This window comes from Odocoileus virginianus, chromosome 3 (genome assembly GCF_023699985.2).
Source record: "Odocoileus virginianus isolate 20LAN1187 ecotype Illinois chromosome 3, Ovbor_1.2, whole genome shotgun sequence".
Classification (NCBI taxonomy): Eukaryota; Metazoa; Chordata; class Mammalia; order Artiodactyla; family Cervidae; genus Odocoileus; species Odocoileus virginianus.
The window spans coordinates 37,401,671-37,413,886 of record NC_069676.1 but is presented as its reverse complement, the minus strand read 5'-3'; the positions used below and the strand labels follow the sequence as shown (position 1 = coordinate 37,413,886).

Below are 12,216 nucleotides of genomic sequence, written 5' to 3'. Positions count from 1 at the left end.
TGTGGACAAAACAATGTTAGAAGAAAAAGCAGGTAAATAGAAAATAATTCATTAGAAAACAGAAGTTTACGTCTATAAAACTGACTTCAAATGGCATAGATGTACTACATATACACCACCATTTTTGTCTGTTTCAGAAACACTGATTTATTTTTATTACTCTTTTTCACTAGCTCAACATCATCATCTTGTGATTTTCTAGGTTCCTCTGAGCCCTTTCTTGTACCCTTCCCTTGCTCAGAACACCAAGCCAGAAGGAAGAACCTCACCATATGTCCACAGAGATGAAGAGGATTTCTTTCACCAATTCCAATGCCCAAATTAATGGCCATAGGAAAAGCTTTTCTGCAGAAATTACATACTCCTCTAAGCTGAGAGATTGCCCCTAAGCCATGGGAAGCAGAGATCCAATTTTGTTGACCATGCAGGTAGATACTTAGGTGCTAGATGAAGACTTGGTGGAAGTCCAGGCCTGGGAGAGATGTGAATAAAGTGTGAAGTTTCTTATGGGTATGTGAGCCCTGACAGGTTTTTAAAGGAGTTAGAAAAAAGAAAACTGCTTTCCTCCATCTTCTCATAGCACTATCATGAGAAGAAAAAATAGATGATAAAGCCAAGATAATAAGTGATTAAAAAAATATATATCAGCTTTGATTTGTCAAAGGATACCATCAACAGAGTGAAAAGACAACCCTCAGAATGGGAGAAAATATTTGCAAATCATATATTTGATAACAGGTTAAGATCCAGGATATATATAAAGGACTCCTAAAGGTCAACAGCAAAAGACAAACAACCCATTTAAAACATGGGAAAGGAACTTGAATAGTCAGTTCTCCAAAGATAAGCAAATGACTAACAAGCACATGAGAAGAGGTTCAATATCACTAGTCAATAGGGAAATACAAATGAGATAACATCTCATGCCCATTAGGACTGCTACTATCAAAAAAAAGAAAACATAAATGTTAGTAAGGATGTGAAGAAATCAGAACCCTTGTGCACTGTTAGTGGGAATGTAAAATGGCACATCTACTGTGGAAAACATTATGGCAATTCCTCAAAAAATTAAACTAGAACTATCATATAAGCCAGTAATTCCACTTCTGGAAATAAACCCAAAAGAACTGAAAGCAAGATCTCAAAGAGATTTGTACAATCATGTTCATAGAAGCATTATTCACAATAGTCAAAAGCTAAAAGCAATTAGAAAGTCCAATGATGGATGAATGAATGAACAAACTGTGGTATACACATGCCACAAAATAGTATTCCACCTTAAAAATGAATGAAATCCTGCCATATGAGACAATGTGCACGAAGCTTGAGGAAGTTTATGCTGATACACAAAAAGACAAATATTCTATGATTCCACTTATAAAAGGTACTAGATAGTCAAATTCATAGAAACAGAAAGTGGTTGTCAGGGGCTGAGGGGAGGGTAGAATTGTTTCATGGGTACAGAGTTTTGCAAGATGAAAAAGCGTTCTGGAGATTGATTGAACAACAGTGTGAATGAGCTTACCACCACTGCGTCATACACTAAAAATGGCTGATAGTAAATTTTATCCTATGTGTATTTTATCATGATTTTAAAAAAGTACTGTCTTCATTCCACTCACCCCATTCTGGCTCATCCCTCTTAGCTTTCTCGTAAAGGTCTCTCCTGTTGATGGCAGCAAAAATCCACTTGGCCATGGCCCATGCCTTCTCTTCCCCGTTGAAATCAATCATCAGTGTGGCTAGATCCACATGATCTGCTTTTTCTGTCTGACCCCGAGGAATTGAGGTGCAGCCCTTCTGACTGGGATAGTCTTCTAAATGCATCTTGAATTTCTTAAAGTCTATGTCTTCCAGGTCCTCCAGGTAACGAGCCAGCTTGCAGCGAACACTCACCATGCTTATCGGCAGCCCCAGTCAGAGTCCTTGGGCATAAATCCACACTTGGAAGTTGGGTGGTGCAAACAGCATATGGTTAAGAAGTCTTTTCAGAAATTTACCCTCAGAGAGAACTAAAGTATCAAAAACCCAGAAAATTGAAAGGAAAAAAAAAAAAATCACTGGATTCTAACAAGTTGCCACCTTTAGCTTTTAAAAGTGAGTCAAAGTCTTACCAGAAAGTTTTCCTATTGGCTCGACCCAGGTGTGTGTCCTGAGCCATGGAAGAAAGGTGCCCCTATGGAGAGAAACAAAATCACCAACACAATCATATTAAAGTGCAATGCAGTCTTAAACCGTTTCCTGATGCCACCTTGATGTATCACCAAGAGAACTTTGATCCCACTGATTACTGGCCATGGATGACCCTGGAAGATCTCCCCACTATTTCTCAACTTCAGTTTCCGCATCTATAAAATGGCAGAGTGGAAAAGATTTTTTTACCTTCCTTCCAACTGAAAGACTCTGGTTTCTTATTTCTGTTTTGAACCAAGGAAAGATGAATGAGGGACAAGAGAAGAAAGGATGCCAGGAATGAGTGATGATGGTGATAACAGAACAGTATATGTCTAGAGAGAAGGAAAGAGAACATAGAAACAGGCAGAGGAAGGCATAATCTGCAACAACCCCTTTATCAGCACATTGATTGATTAAAACTGAAATGGGATGGACCTTGGGGTGATAAGGAAGAATGATAAATATATACATTTCTTTAATCTCTCCTTGCGAAATTCATAATTATAATAATTATTAAAACTCACATTTATTGAGAGCTTCTCATGAGTTAGGTGTTGTACTGATGCACAAAACTGAAAAATTATATTCCTAGTTCCATGGTATGGAAGTAGAAACTGAGTCTTAGGCTAAGTGACTTGCCCAGAGTTTCACAGCCAGGAGGGACAAAGGCAAGATTTACACTAGGGTCACTGATTTCTGAGTCATGCCCCTAACATTGCATTTTTCTTGGCATAAAAAAGTGTGAGAACATTTCTTCCACCATTTAAGTAGGTATCTCAGTCAAGTAGGAGGAAAAAATGGTTGAAGATGATAAAAAAAAATATAGATGAAAGTGAAAGTGTTAGTTGCTCAGTTGTGTCGGACTCTTTGTGACCCCATGGACTGTAGCCCACCAGGTTTGTTTAGAGTTCTCCAGGCAAGAATACTGGAGTGGTTTGCAATTTCCTTCTCCAGGGGATCTTCCTGACCCAGGGAGAGAACCCATCCTGCATTGCAGGCAGATTCTTTACCATCTGAGCCACCAGGGAAAACCAAAAATCAGATTGTTAAAAAACAAAAACACTTTCCCAGGTTTTATCACACGGAGTAGTGTTCAATCACATTGTAGTGTTCAATGTCTCGGTTTCCTAACTAGACTTCAAGTTCCACAAAGACTTGAAATCAGCTGCTATATCTCTTGATCATACACAATTTCTAGATTTTGGATGGATGAGCACATTGGCTTTGTTTGGAATTGATCTCTTCATATTATTGAATTTAGAAAAGGATCACAGGAAGGGAGAAGCCCTATGAGCTCAGGTCTCCTGCATCGCAGGCAGATTCTTTGCCATCTGAGCCACCAGGGAAAGCTTATGAAGCTTTCGAACTCTCCAAACTGGAATTCATAAAAACTCAGTTTAATGTTCAAGACACCTCAAACATGTTCAACTCTCCTTCTGTCTCCATTCCTGCCTCTCCACTCCTCACGTCTTGCATCACCCACTCCCCGCCAACCCCTGTCAAGTCCATCCCCTACGCATTTGGCAGGTGGCAGGAGGAGAGGGGGTACTCCAGACAGATCCACCAGCTCTGCCGACCCTCCCAGGTCCCACTGCATCAAACTTTCCATCCACATCTGGACTCTGCCTCTCCTCTGTGCTACCCTATCCCTAACCTTAGTGCTCCCCAACCCTGACCTTTACCTTCTCTGTCCCTTGGTTTCTAAATATGCTCATTTCCTTACATGCATCCCATCTATCCACTTTCTGAGGGAGTGAGCATGAGCCATTTCACTGTTCCTGACCCCCATTCCCCACACACATGCACTGGCACACATAGTGACCAAATATTGATAAACATAAAAGAAACATTCCAGAAACATTGTTGAAGGATAGACTTGAAGGCTGGCAGGAGGAACCTCTAGCCAAATTCTGCCCCTTGAAACAATCTCCCCACTCTTCCCCAGGCTATTTCAGCCACCCGCTCCAAAGAGCTGGACTCACCCAGACGTCAGCCTCGGGAACAGCCGGAGAAGAAACTAGATGAATTTATAGCAGTCACAACCCAGCAGGAAGGATGTGGTCTCAGTTTGGAGCAAACAGAATTGCATCACAGGCAAAAGCAGAGACTAACGGTTACTCACATCACTGGATTTTCCAAACTGAAGCTCTCAAAGCTGAGCCTGCTTACAGCCAGAGATACCTGGCCTCCCCTCAATGGCCACTGGGGTAGAAAAGGAGAGGAAATTCAACTGCAGCTCAGTGAATGTTCCCTCTGACTCTGACAGCAGTCATTTGAGTGTTTTGATGACACTGAGGGGGCTGTGATGGAGAATACCATAGCAGCATAAATAGATAATCGAAAGCATAACCTGGATATCAGACTGCAGATCCCATTCACTTCCAAGCTGTCACATGGAGGAGGTCAGTAGACAATACAGTAACCACTGACTGGTATTTTTCTTCACCACTTAATTGAGGTAAGTATATACCTGTGAAACTATCACCACCATCAAGGCTATAAGCATATTTATCACCTGCCAAAGTTTCTCCCCACCTTATTATGTGGGGAAAATTGACTTTGTGTGTGTGGTGAGAACACAATATAAGATCTACCATAAACAAATATTAAGTACACAATTTAGTATTATTAGCTACAGGCTCTATACTGTATAGCAGATCTCCAGGACTTATCCACCTTGCATAATAGAAACTGCCCACCCTCTGACTAACATTTCCTTCTTTCTGTCTCTCCCCAGGCCCTGGAAACTGTCATTCTACTCTGTTTCAATGAGTTTGACTATTTTAAATCCTACATGAGTGATTTCATTTGGTATTCATCTTTCCTCTCATTTATTTCACTTTGTCATCAACATCCATTCATATTGTTTCAAATGGTAGGATTTCCTAATCTATCATGCCTGAATAACATTCCATTGTGATATTTTTCAAATATGTATATGAAATATTCCATATATATAGAATATATATAGTCCAGCATATATTCCCATAATATATTCCAATATATATGTATATTCCAACATTATATATATATATGTATGTATATATATATATATCACATCTTCTTGATTCATTCATCTACTGATGGATGCTTTTGTTGCCTCTATTCATTCTTCTAATTATGAACACTTATGGTTTCTGTGTCTTGGATATTGTGAATAAAGCCTCAGTGAACATGGCAGCACATATCTCTTCAAGATCCTGATTTCAATTCCTTTGGATAGGCACAAATTCTACTCACTGACTCACTGACTTATTTGTTCAACTAAAACCTATGGAGTACCTAGTGTGTGTCAAGCATGAACACAAAGCTGAATAGCAGCTTGCTTACCCAACAAGAGCTAGAGAAGATAGACACACCCAGACCTGCTTTTCTAACTGTTACCATGTCTGCAGGACCACAGTCCAATAATGGTATGAGTTCCATGGAACATGGTTCATGAGAGGCACTCAGCACCCCAGGGAGTGCAGGAAACTTGGAGCAAGAAGGAAAAGCATTCGAGTCTGACAGAAGGGTATTGGGGCGTTGGTAGATGTCTTTGCCTTTTTGTGTCTTAGTTTCCTCATTTGTAAAATGGGGATGAAAATAGCACCAATCAGAGATGGTTGTCATAAGAATAGAGCAAATGGGTAAATGTGAGGCCTTTGGAACAGAGGCTGAATCACAGAAACTGGTATCAGTGGTTAGCTCCTCCTCCTCCTGCTGTTACAGAATGGTGTGCAAAATGCTCTTGAGAGAGTCAGTTCCTAGGCAGGCTGATAAGAAGTCCAGCGTCCCCTAGTAGGAGAGAGGGGTCTGGGGTTTTCAAAGAGTAGATAGGGATCTGGAGTTCCCAAAGAGAGAAAAGGACATTTTTTCTACATTCCTTAGTCACATAAAACGTTTTTTTTCTTTAAGCCCAGAGCTGATGATTATACAATAAAACAGCTCAGCTTAAACTCTGTACTAAGGATTATATAGCAACAATATATCCAGCTTGAGGACAGTTTCTCCTTCTTGAAAACCTTCTGACTAACCCTGTTATCTTAAAATGTATATTATGGGAGTGGGTCTGGTAAGATCTTTCTATTGTTAGTTCTAATTCTGTCATCTTAAAATGTAAATTGTGAGAGTGGGTCTAGTAAGACCCTTAACACCTTGATACATTCTTCTGATTTACAGTAATAATCAATTTTAAAAGAATATAGCTCCCTTGCTAAGACTAGGGAGGGGGGCACTTTCCATCCCTCTTCTGATGTCTATGTCAGAAGCTTTCTCTGTCCCTTTTTTATACTTTAATAAAACTCTGCTATACAAAAGCTCTTGAGTGATCAAGGCTGGTCCCTGGTCCTGAAGCTAAATCTTCTTTGGAGATCACGAATCTGACATTGTTCACCGTAAGCTATCACTCTGAAAGATGAAAGAGAGGAATCTATTCCCACTGAAGCAAGGGCAGGATACAGATCTGAGTCTCAAGCTCTGCATGTTGTTAAAGGCCAGGGTGCATGCAGGAGCTGTGAGGACTCCAGATGCTGAGTTTACAGAGAGAGATAGCAGATCAATCAACCAATAACTGAGAGGGAAATGCAAAGTAGAAAGCAGAGTTCAAATGTCATTCCAGAATTTTGAAACGATACTCTAAGCATGTATAAAAGCTAATCAAGAAAAAGAAGAAAAAAAAAAAAAAACACCATGCTTTGCCTGTTATTCTGCATTCTGAAAACATTGTTTCAGATATGGAACTATCAAAATCAGTACAAATAATAAGGAAGGCCATAAAAATAGAATATAACAATTCTCTTCCTATCTATTCATGACTCCCTCCTAAAATCTTGGCAAATAACAATGAGTACTGTGTGCCAAAGAAAAACAATTACTCCCATGAAACACCTGCAACTCACTTCTGTAAAGCAGAGTTGACTGCAGTTCTGGGTATTAGGTTTTAAACCCAAACTTGCCACAAACTCTTTCTAATTGAATTGGTTTCTACAGGAAACCAAACCAAAATGAAAGTAAATCCACATGTTTCCCCAACCCACCTCCATATGAGCCATCCCTGATTATACAGGTGGAAGCAAAATGAGGAAATGACATAGGGGTTTTTCTGAACCAAAAAAAAAATCCAGCCATGAGACATGAAAGTATAGGCATGGTGACAAAGATCCAAAACATTTAAAGTCAAGATTCTATTGAAAAGTCCGAAGCAAAACAGCAATAAAAGTGCAAGTTACCCTAAATACTGCATGTATCTCTGGGCCTGAATGCCTCCAAATCCTCACCTATCTTGCCCTTCCCTCGACCTCCACACAGTTAAGGTGATATGCTAATCACCATTCCTGAGCCTGTGGGGAAAGTAGTTTCAGTTCTACACGAGAAGCCAGAAGGCACATTGCTTTCCTAGCAAAGATACTCTTTTAGGTTGTAGGCATTAGTGTCACTTTCCATTCGTCAACCTTGCATTAACCAATAGAGTAGCTACTAGTCTAGTCACACATGGCTACTGAAGTGTAAACTTAAATTAATTAAAATTAATGATTCAGGAGGGCGTCCTTGGTGGTCCCGTGGCTGACTCCACACTTCCAAAGCAGGGGGTTTGCTCCCTGATCAGGGAACTAGATCCCAAATGCCACAACTAAGAGTTTGCATAAGGCTTCCCTGGTGACTCAGTGGTAAAGAATCCATCTGCTGATGCAGGAGACACAGGTTTGATCCTTGATTAGGGAAAATCCCACATGCTGTGGAAATACTAAGCCCATACTCCACAACTATTGAGTCTGTGCTCTAGGGACCAGCAGGTACAACTGCTGATCACACGAGCTGCAACTACTGAAGCCTGTGCTCTACGAGAGAAGCCGCCACAAGGAGAAGCTGGCACACGGCAACTAGAGAAAAGCATGCAGCAATGCCAGATGGTAAAGGGTCTGCCTGCAATGAGGGAGACCCAGGTTCGATCCCTGGGTCAGGAAGACCCCCTGGAGAAGAAAATGGCAACCCATTCCAGGAGTCTTGCCTGGAAAATTCCATGGACGGAGGAGCCTAATATGCTATAGTCCTTGGGTTCACAGAGTAGGACACGACTGAGCAACTTCACTAATGAACACCCAACACGGTCAAAAATCAATCAATAAATCAACATTTTTTAAAAAGAGTTCGATTGCTTGAGTCCTAACGGTGAGGCTAACTAAAAACTGAACATGCAGCAATTAAGACCTGGCACAGACAAATAAATAAATAAATATTTTTAAAAAATCAATTCAGTTCTGGCTGCACTGGTGGCATAATAAGGGCTCAGTAGCCACATGTGGGGATAGTACAAAATAGTAAAAGTATATCACAACTGAGTTTTAGTGGTCAGCCTTGGTCTGACTTGAAGGCTGGAAGGGCATCCTGGAGCTTAACTCCTCATGCTTGGAAATCTTAAATTATTTCCTGCTGAATATTATTCTATCAGACATTACATTGTTGAAGATATGATTACTTATTTTTTAAATATATATATGTACTTGCTTCTGCTAAGTCACTTCAGTCGTGTCCGACTCTGTGTGACCCCATCCCTGGGATTCTCCAGGCAAGAACACTAGAGTGGGTTGCCATTTCCTTCTCCAATGCATAAAAGTGAAAAGTGAAAGGGAAGTCGCTCAGTCGTACCCAACTCTTCGCGACCCCATAGACTGCAGCCTACGAGGCTCCTCCGTCCATGGGATTTTCCAGACAAGACTACTGGAGTGGGGTGCCATTGCCTTCTTATTAATACATGATATAGACAAATTTGGAAGAACTGTATCTGAAACTACAAACATGAAGTTAGAACACATAGAGGATTTTTATTTTCTACTTTAATACAAAGGACTTTCATTGAGTATGTTGTACAATATATATTTCTTCATTGACTGGCTTTTTCCCAATAAGCATATATAACTTTGCAATTAAAACAGGAAAAAAAAAAAAAGAATGCTACCAAGCACAGCTAGCAGGTTGGTGGGTTTTGATGGCCTTGAAATAGGATGACAGCGACAGTTGGGCTTCCCTGCTTTTCCAGCCTCCATCAGTACCCCAATCCTCTAACTAATAACACTCCTTTTATTGCTTCTGCCCCATTAGGTGCTGATTCTTTCTCCTATGCCTTCTAATCCATGTCAAGACATGAACTGCAAAAGGCCAAACACCCTGTGATGAGTGTAGAATTTCAGAGAAGTGGAACAGATTCTACAGATGGTCAGACCACCATCCAGTGGCCACCTTCTTTCTTGCTAAAAGGAACTCAATTTTGTGCAAGAATTCACCTCTTCCTCATAGGACTTGGGAAAATTTAACTCTTTCCTTCAAATTAAGGGGTGTATTACGGTTTATATAACTCAATCACTAGATCCTGTTCTCCTAATAATTGCTGTTTAAGGAGTGGGCTGGTGAGTAAGTTCTGGTTAAAAGACCCAGACTCCACAGAAAAAAATCTGCTCTAAAGAATCTCCATATTTGGCCATTTGCTGCCAGTATATGTGGTCACATTGGGATATGATGCTCCGAACTGCATAAGGAAGCATGAAACACTCTAAGGATGGCAGAGCTGGGGATGGAAGGAACATGTCCACTGAAGCAACCAGCCCAACAGTGAAATGCCCATTTAATAGGACTCTTCTGTTCCTTAGAACCAAAGGCAACTTATACTTACATGCCTTTGTTGAGGTATGATTGACTTCTCTGTGAGTTTTGATTTCCCTGAAGTCAACACTGAGCTAATACTCACTACTTACAGACATAGTATGCCTGAAAACATTTGCCTGGGCTCACAGGTGGGCATCAGTGCCCTAAGGACTGTTAAATTGTTCTAAAAATACCACAGTTGCCAGCCACTACCATTTCCTCACCATTTGCTAATCAGTTGAAAAAAGTAACCAAGTCATTTATATTTTATTATACTGATAAAATACAAACACTTTCACATATAAAAGGGTAAATCCAATCTCTTTTAGAATTTTTTTCTTTTGGCATAATTTTGGTGCCTTTTTCCATTTTATCTCCTTTAAAATAGGTGGTGCTTTTTTTTTTTTTGGCCATGCTATCCAGCTTGCAGAATCTTAGTTCCTCAACCAGGGACCGAACCCATGTCCCTTGCAATGGAAGCACTGGAGTCCTAATCACTGAACCACCAGGGAATTCCCTAAAGTGAATGTTTAATTAATTCTTCCTTAGGAAAAGAAGGCAAATCCTTAGCTATGAGGGTTAGAGGCAAAATTTTTGGCCTCACAGTATACTTACATTTTAAAACTGGTTGCCAACAAACAAAATCTGAGGTTTTCCATAAAAGAGATGTCAGCTTTCTGTCTAAAACTTAGAATTCTAGAACCATTCCAAGCAGCACTCCTTCAATATGGAACCAGGAGCTAGAAAAGGAAGCCACACTGAGCTAACTTCAGTTTTCTGCAGTCTCCATCACTCCCTCCAACCTCTTAGATTCAGCCCATACCTTCTATTTATATTTGCTTGCTTGGAATTTGAATTTGAATTCCTAACTCTTCAGTCATATCTTCCCCATCCCCACCCCCAGATTCATTGAGATATAATTGACTAATAACTCTGTGCAACTTTAAAGTGTACAACATGATTTGGTACACTTTATATATTGAGAAGTGATCACCATAAGATTAGTTAACACATCCATCACTTAACATAGTTACCTTTATGTGTGTGTGTGTGTGTGTGTGTGTGTGTGTTGAGAATTGTGTGTTTTGTGTGTGTGTTAAGAATATTTAAGATTACTCTCAACAATCAAGTATAAATATGTATTATTAACTCTTAGTCATCATGCTATATATGAGGTTCCCACAAGTTAATTCATCTTATAACTGAATGTCTTATTTTTAAACAAAGAAAATAAACATTTCAAGTTTTTTCATCAGAAAGAAGAGATATTTGGTAAGGTTCAGTTATATGTATTTAAAAAGTCATTTTGATACACCTGTGTTTGTAGCCAAAGGTGGAAGCTACCCAAGTGTTATCAACTAGTGAATACATTAACAGAATGTATTATATACATACCATGGAATATTATACAGCCCTTAAAAGTAAGTTCTGACATATATTACAGCATGAAACATGATGACAATACACTAAGTGAAAAAAGATAATTATGTAAAAACACAGGCAGTTCCACTTATATAAGATTCTTAGAATATTCACATTCACAGAAACAGAAAGAATGGTGGCCGGGGAGGGGGAGGAGGAAACAGGGACGTATTTAATGGTGAAAAAGTTTCAGTTTTGCAAGATGAAGAGTTCTTGGGATTCCCTGGTTGTCCAACGGTTAGGACTCTGTGCTTTCACTTCCAAGGGCCTGGGTTCAATCCTTGGTTTGGGAACTGAGATCCCACAAACTGCATGATGAGGCCAGATAAAAAAAAAGATGAAGTGTTCTGGAGATGGGTGATGTTAATGGCTGCACGACAATGTGAATCTATATCACACTGCTGGACTGCACACTTAAAAATAATTAAAATGGAAAATTGTGTGTTATATATATTTTCTACAATAAAAAAGAAGAATACCAATTATGTTATACATTTCCACTCCTCATTTTCTCTCTCTCTCTCATTTAACCCAGAAGAATAAAGAAGAAGTATAAATGCTATTCCTAGCACTCAGTTAAAAATAAGCAATTATATTTCACTAACCAGCTACCTCTATAGGGGGTATATTGCAATTGTGGACCAATTGCAATACTTAAAATGTTTATATAGATACAGAGAAAAGACGAAAACAGACACACACCACATTTTTGCTTCCGAGATCATCCCTCAAGAGGTTACTGTGTGGGAAGAAGATGTTTCTGCTTCATGAAATTCTGTATTGTCTCTATTATAATGAAGCCCCCATGGACCGAGGATCGTGGCAGGCTACGGTCCATGGGGTCACAGAGCTGGACAGGACTGAGCAACTGAGCACATTGTCCATAGAAGGCAAGGACATGATGAACCTCAGCAACCTTTTAAAAGTTATGGAAAAAAGCTAAAACGATTTCCTATTAAAGAAAGGAGGAAGAGGAACCTCTAACTCTTGTGTCTCCTC

At 39.8% G+C, this 12,216-nt stretch overlaps 1 protein-coding gene across 3 annotated transcripts in view; it reads right to left on the bottom strand.

The window, feature by feature from the left end:
• Positions 1-4,193, bottom strand: part of NLRP3 (NLR family pyrin domain containing 3) — a 47,286-nt gene extending 43,093 nt beyond the window's left edge. For 2 of the 3 annotated variants that reach the window (XM_070465210.1, XM_070465212.1), the window contains exons 1-2: positions 4,158-4,193; positions 1,623-2,176 (exon numbers count right to left, since the gene is read on the bottom strand). In XM_070465210.1, coding sequence (XP_070321311.1) covers positions 1,623-1,899 — 277 coding nt within the window. In that variant the 5' untranslated portion in view covers positions 1,900-2,176; positions 4,158-4,193. Of the gene's footprint in view, positions 1-1,622; positions 2,177-4,157 lie in introns of those variants that run through there. The other variant, XM_070465211.1, reaches the window with a different exon arrangement.
• Between the last annotated feature and the right edge of the window lie 8,023 nt (positions 4,194-12,216).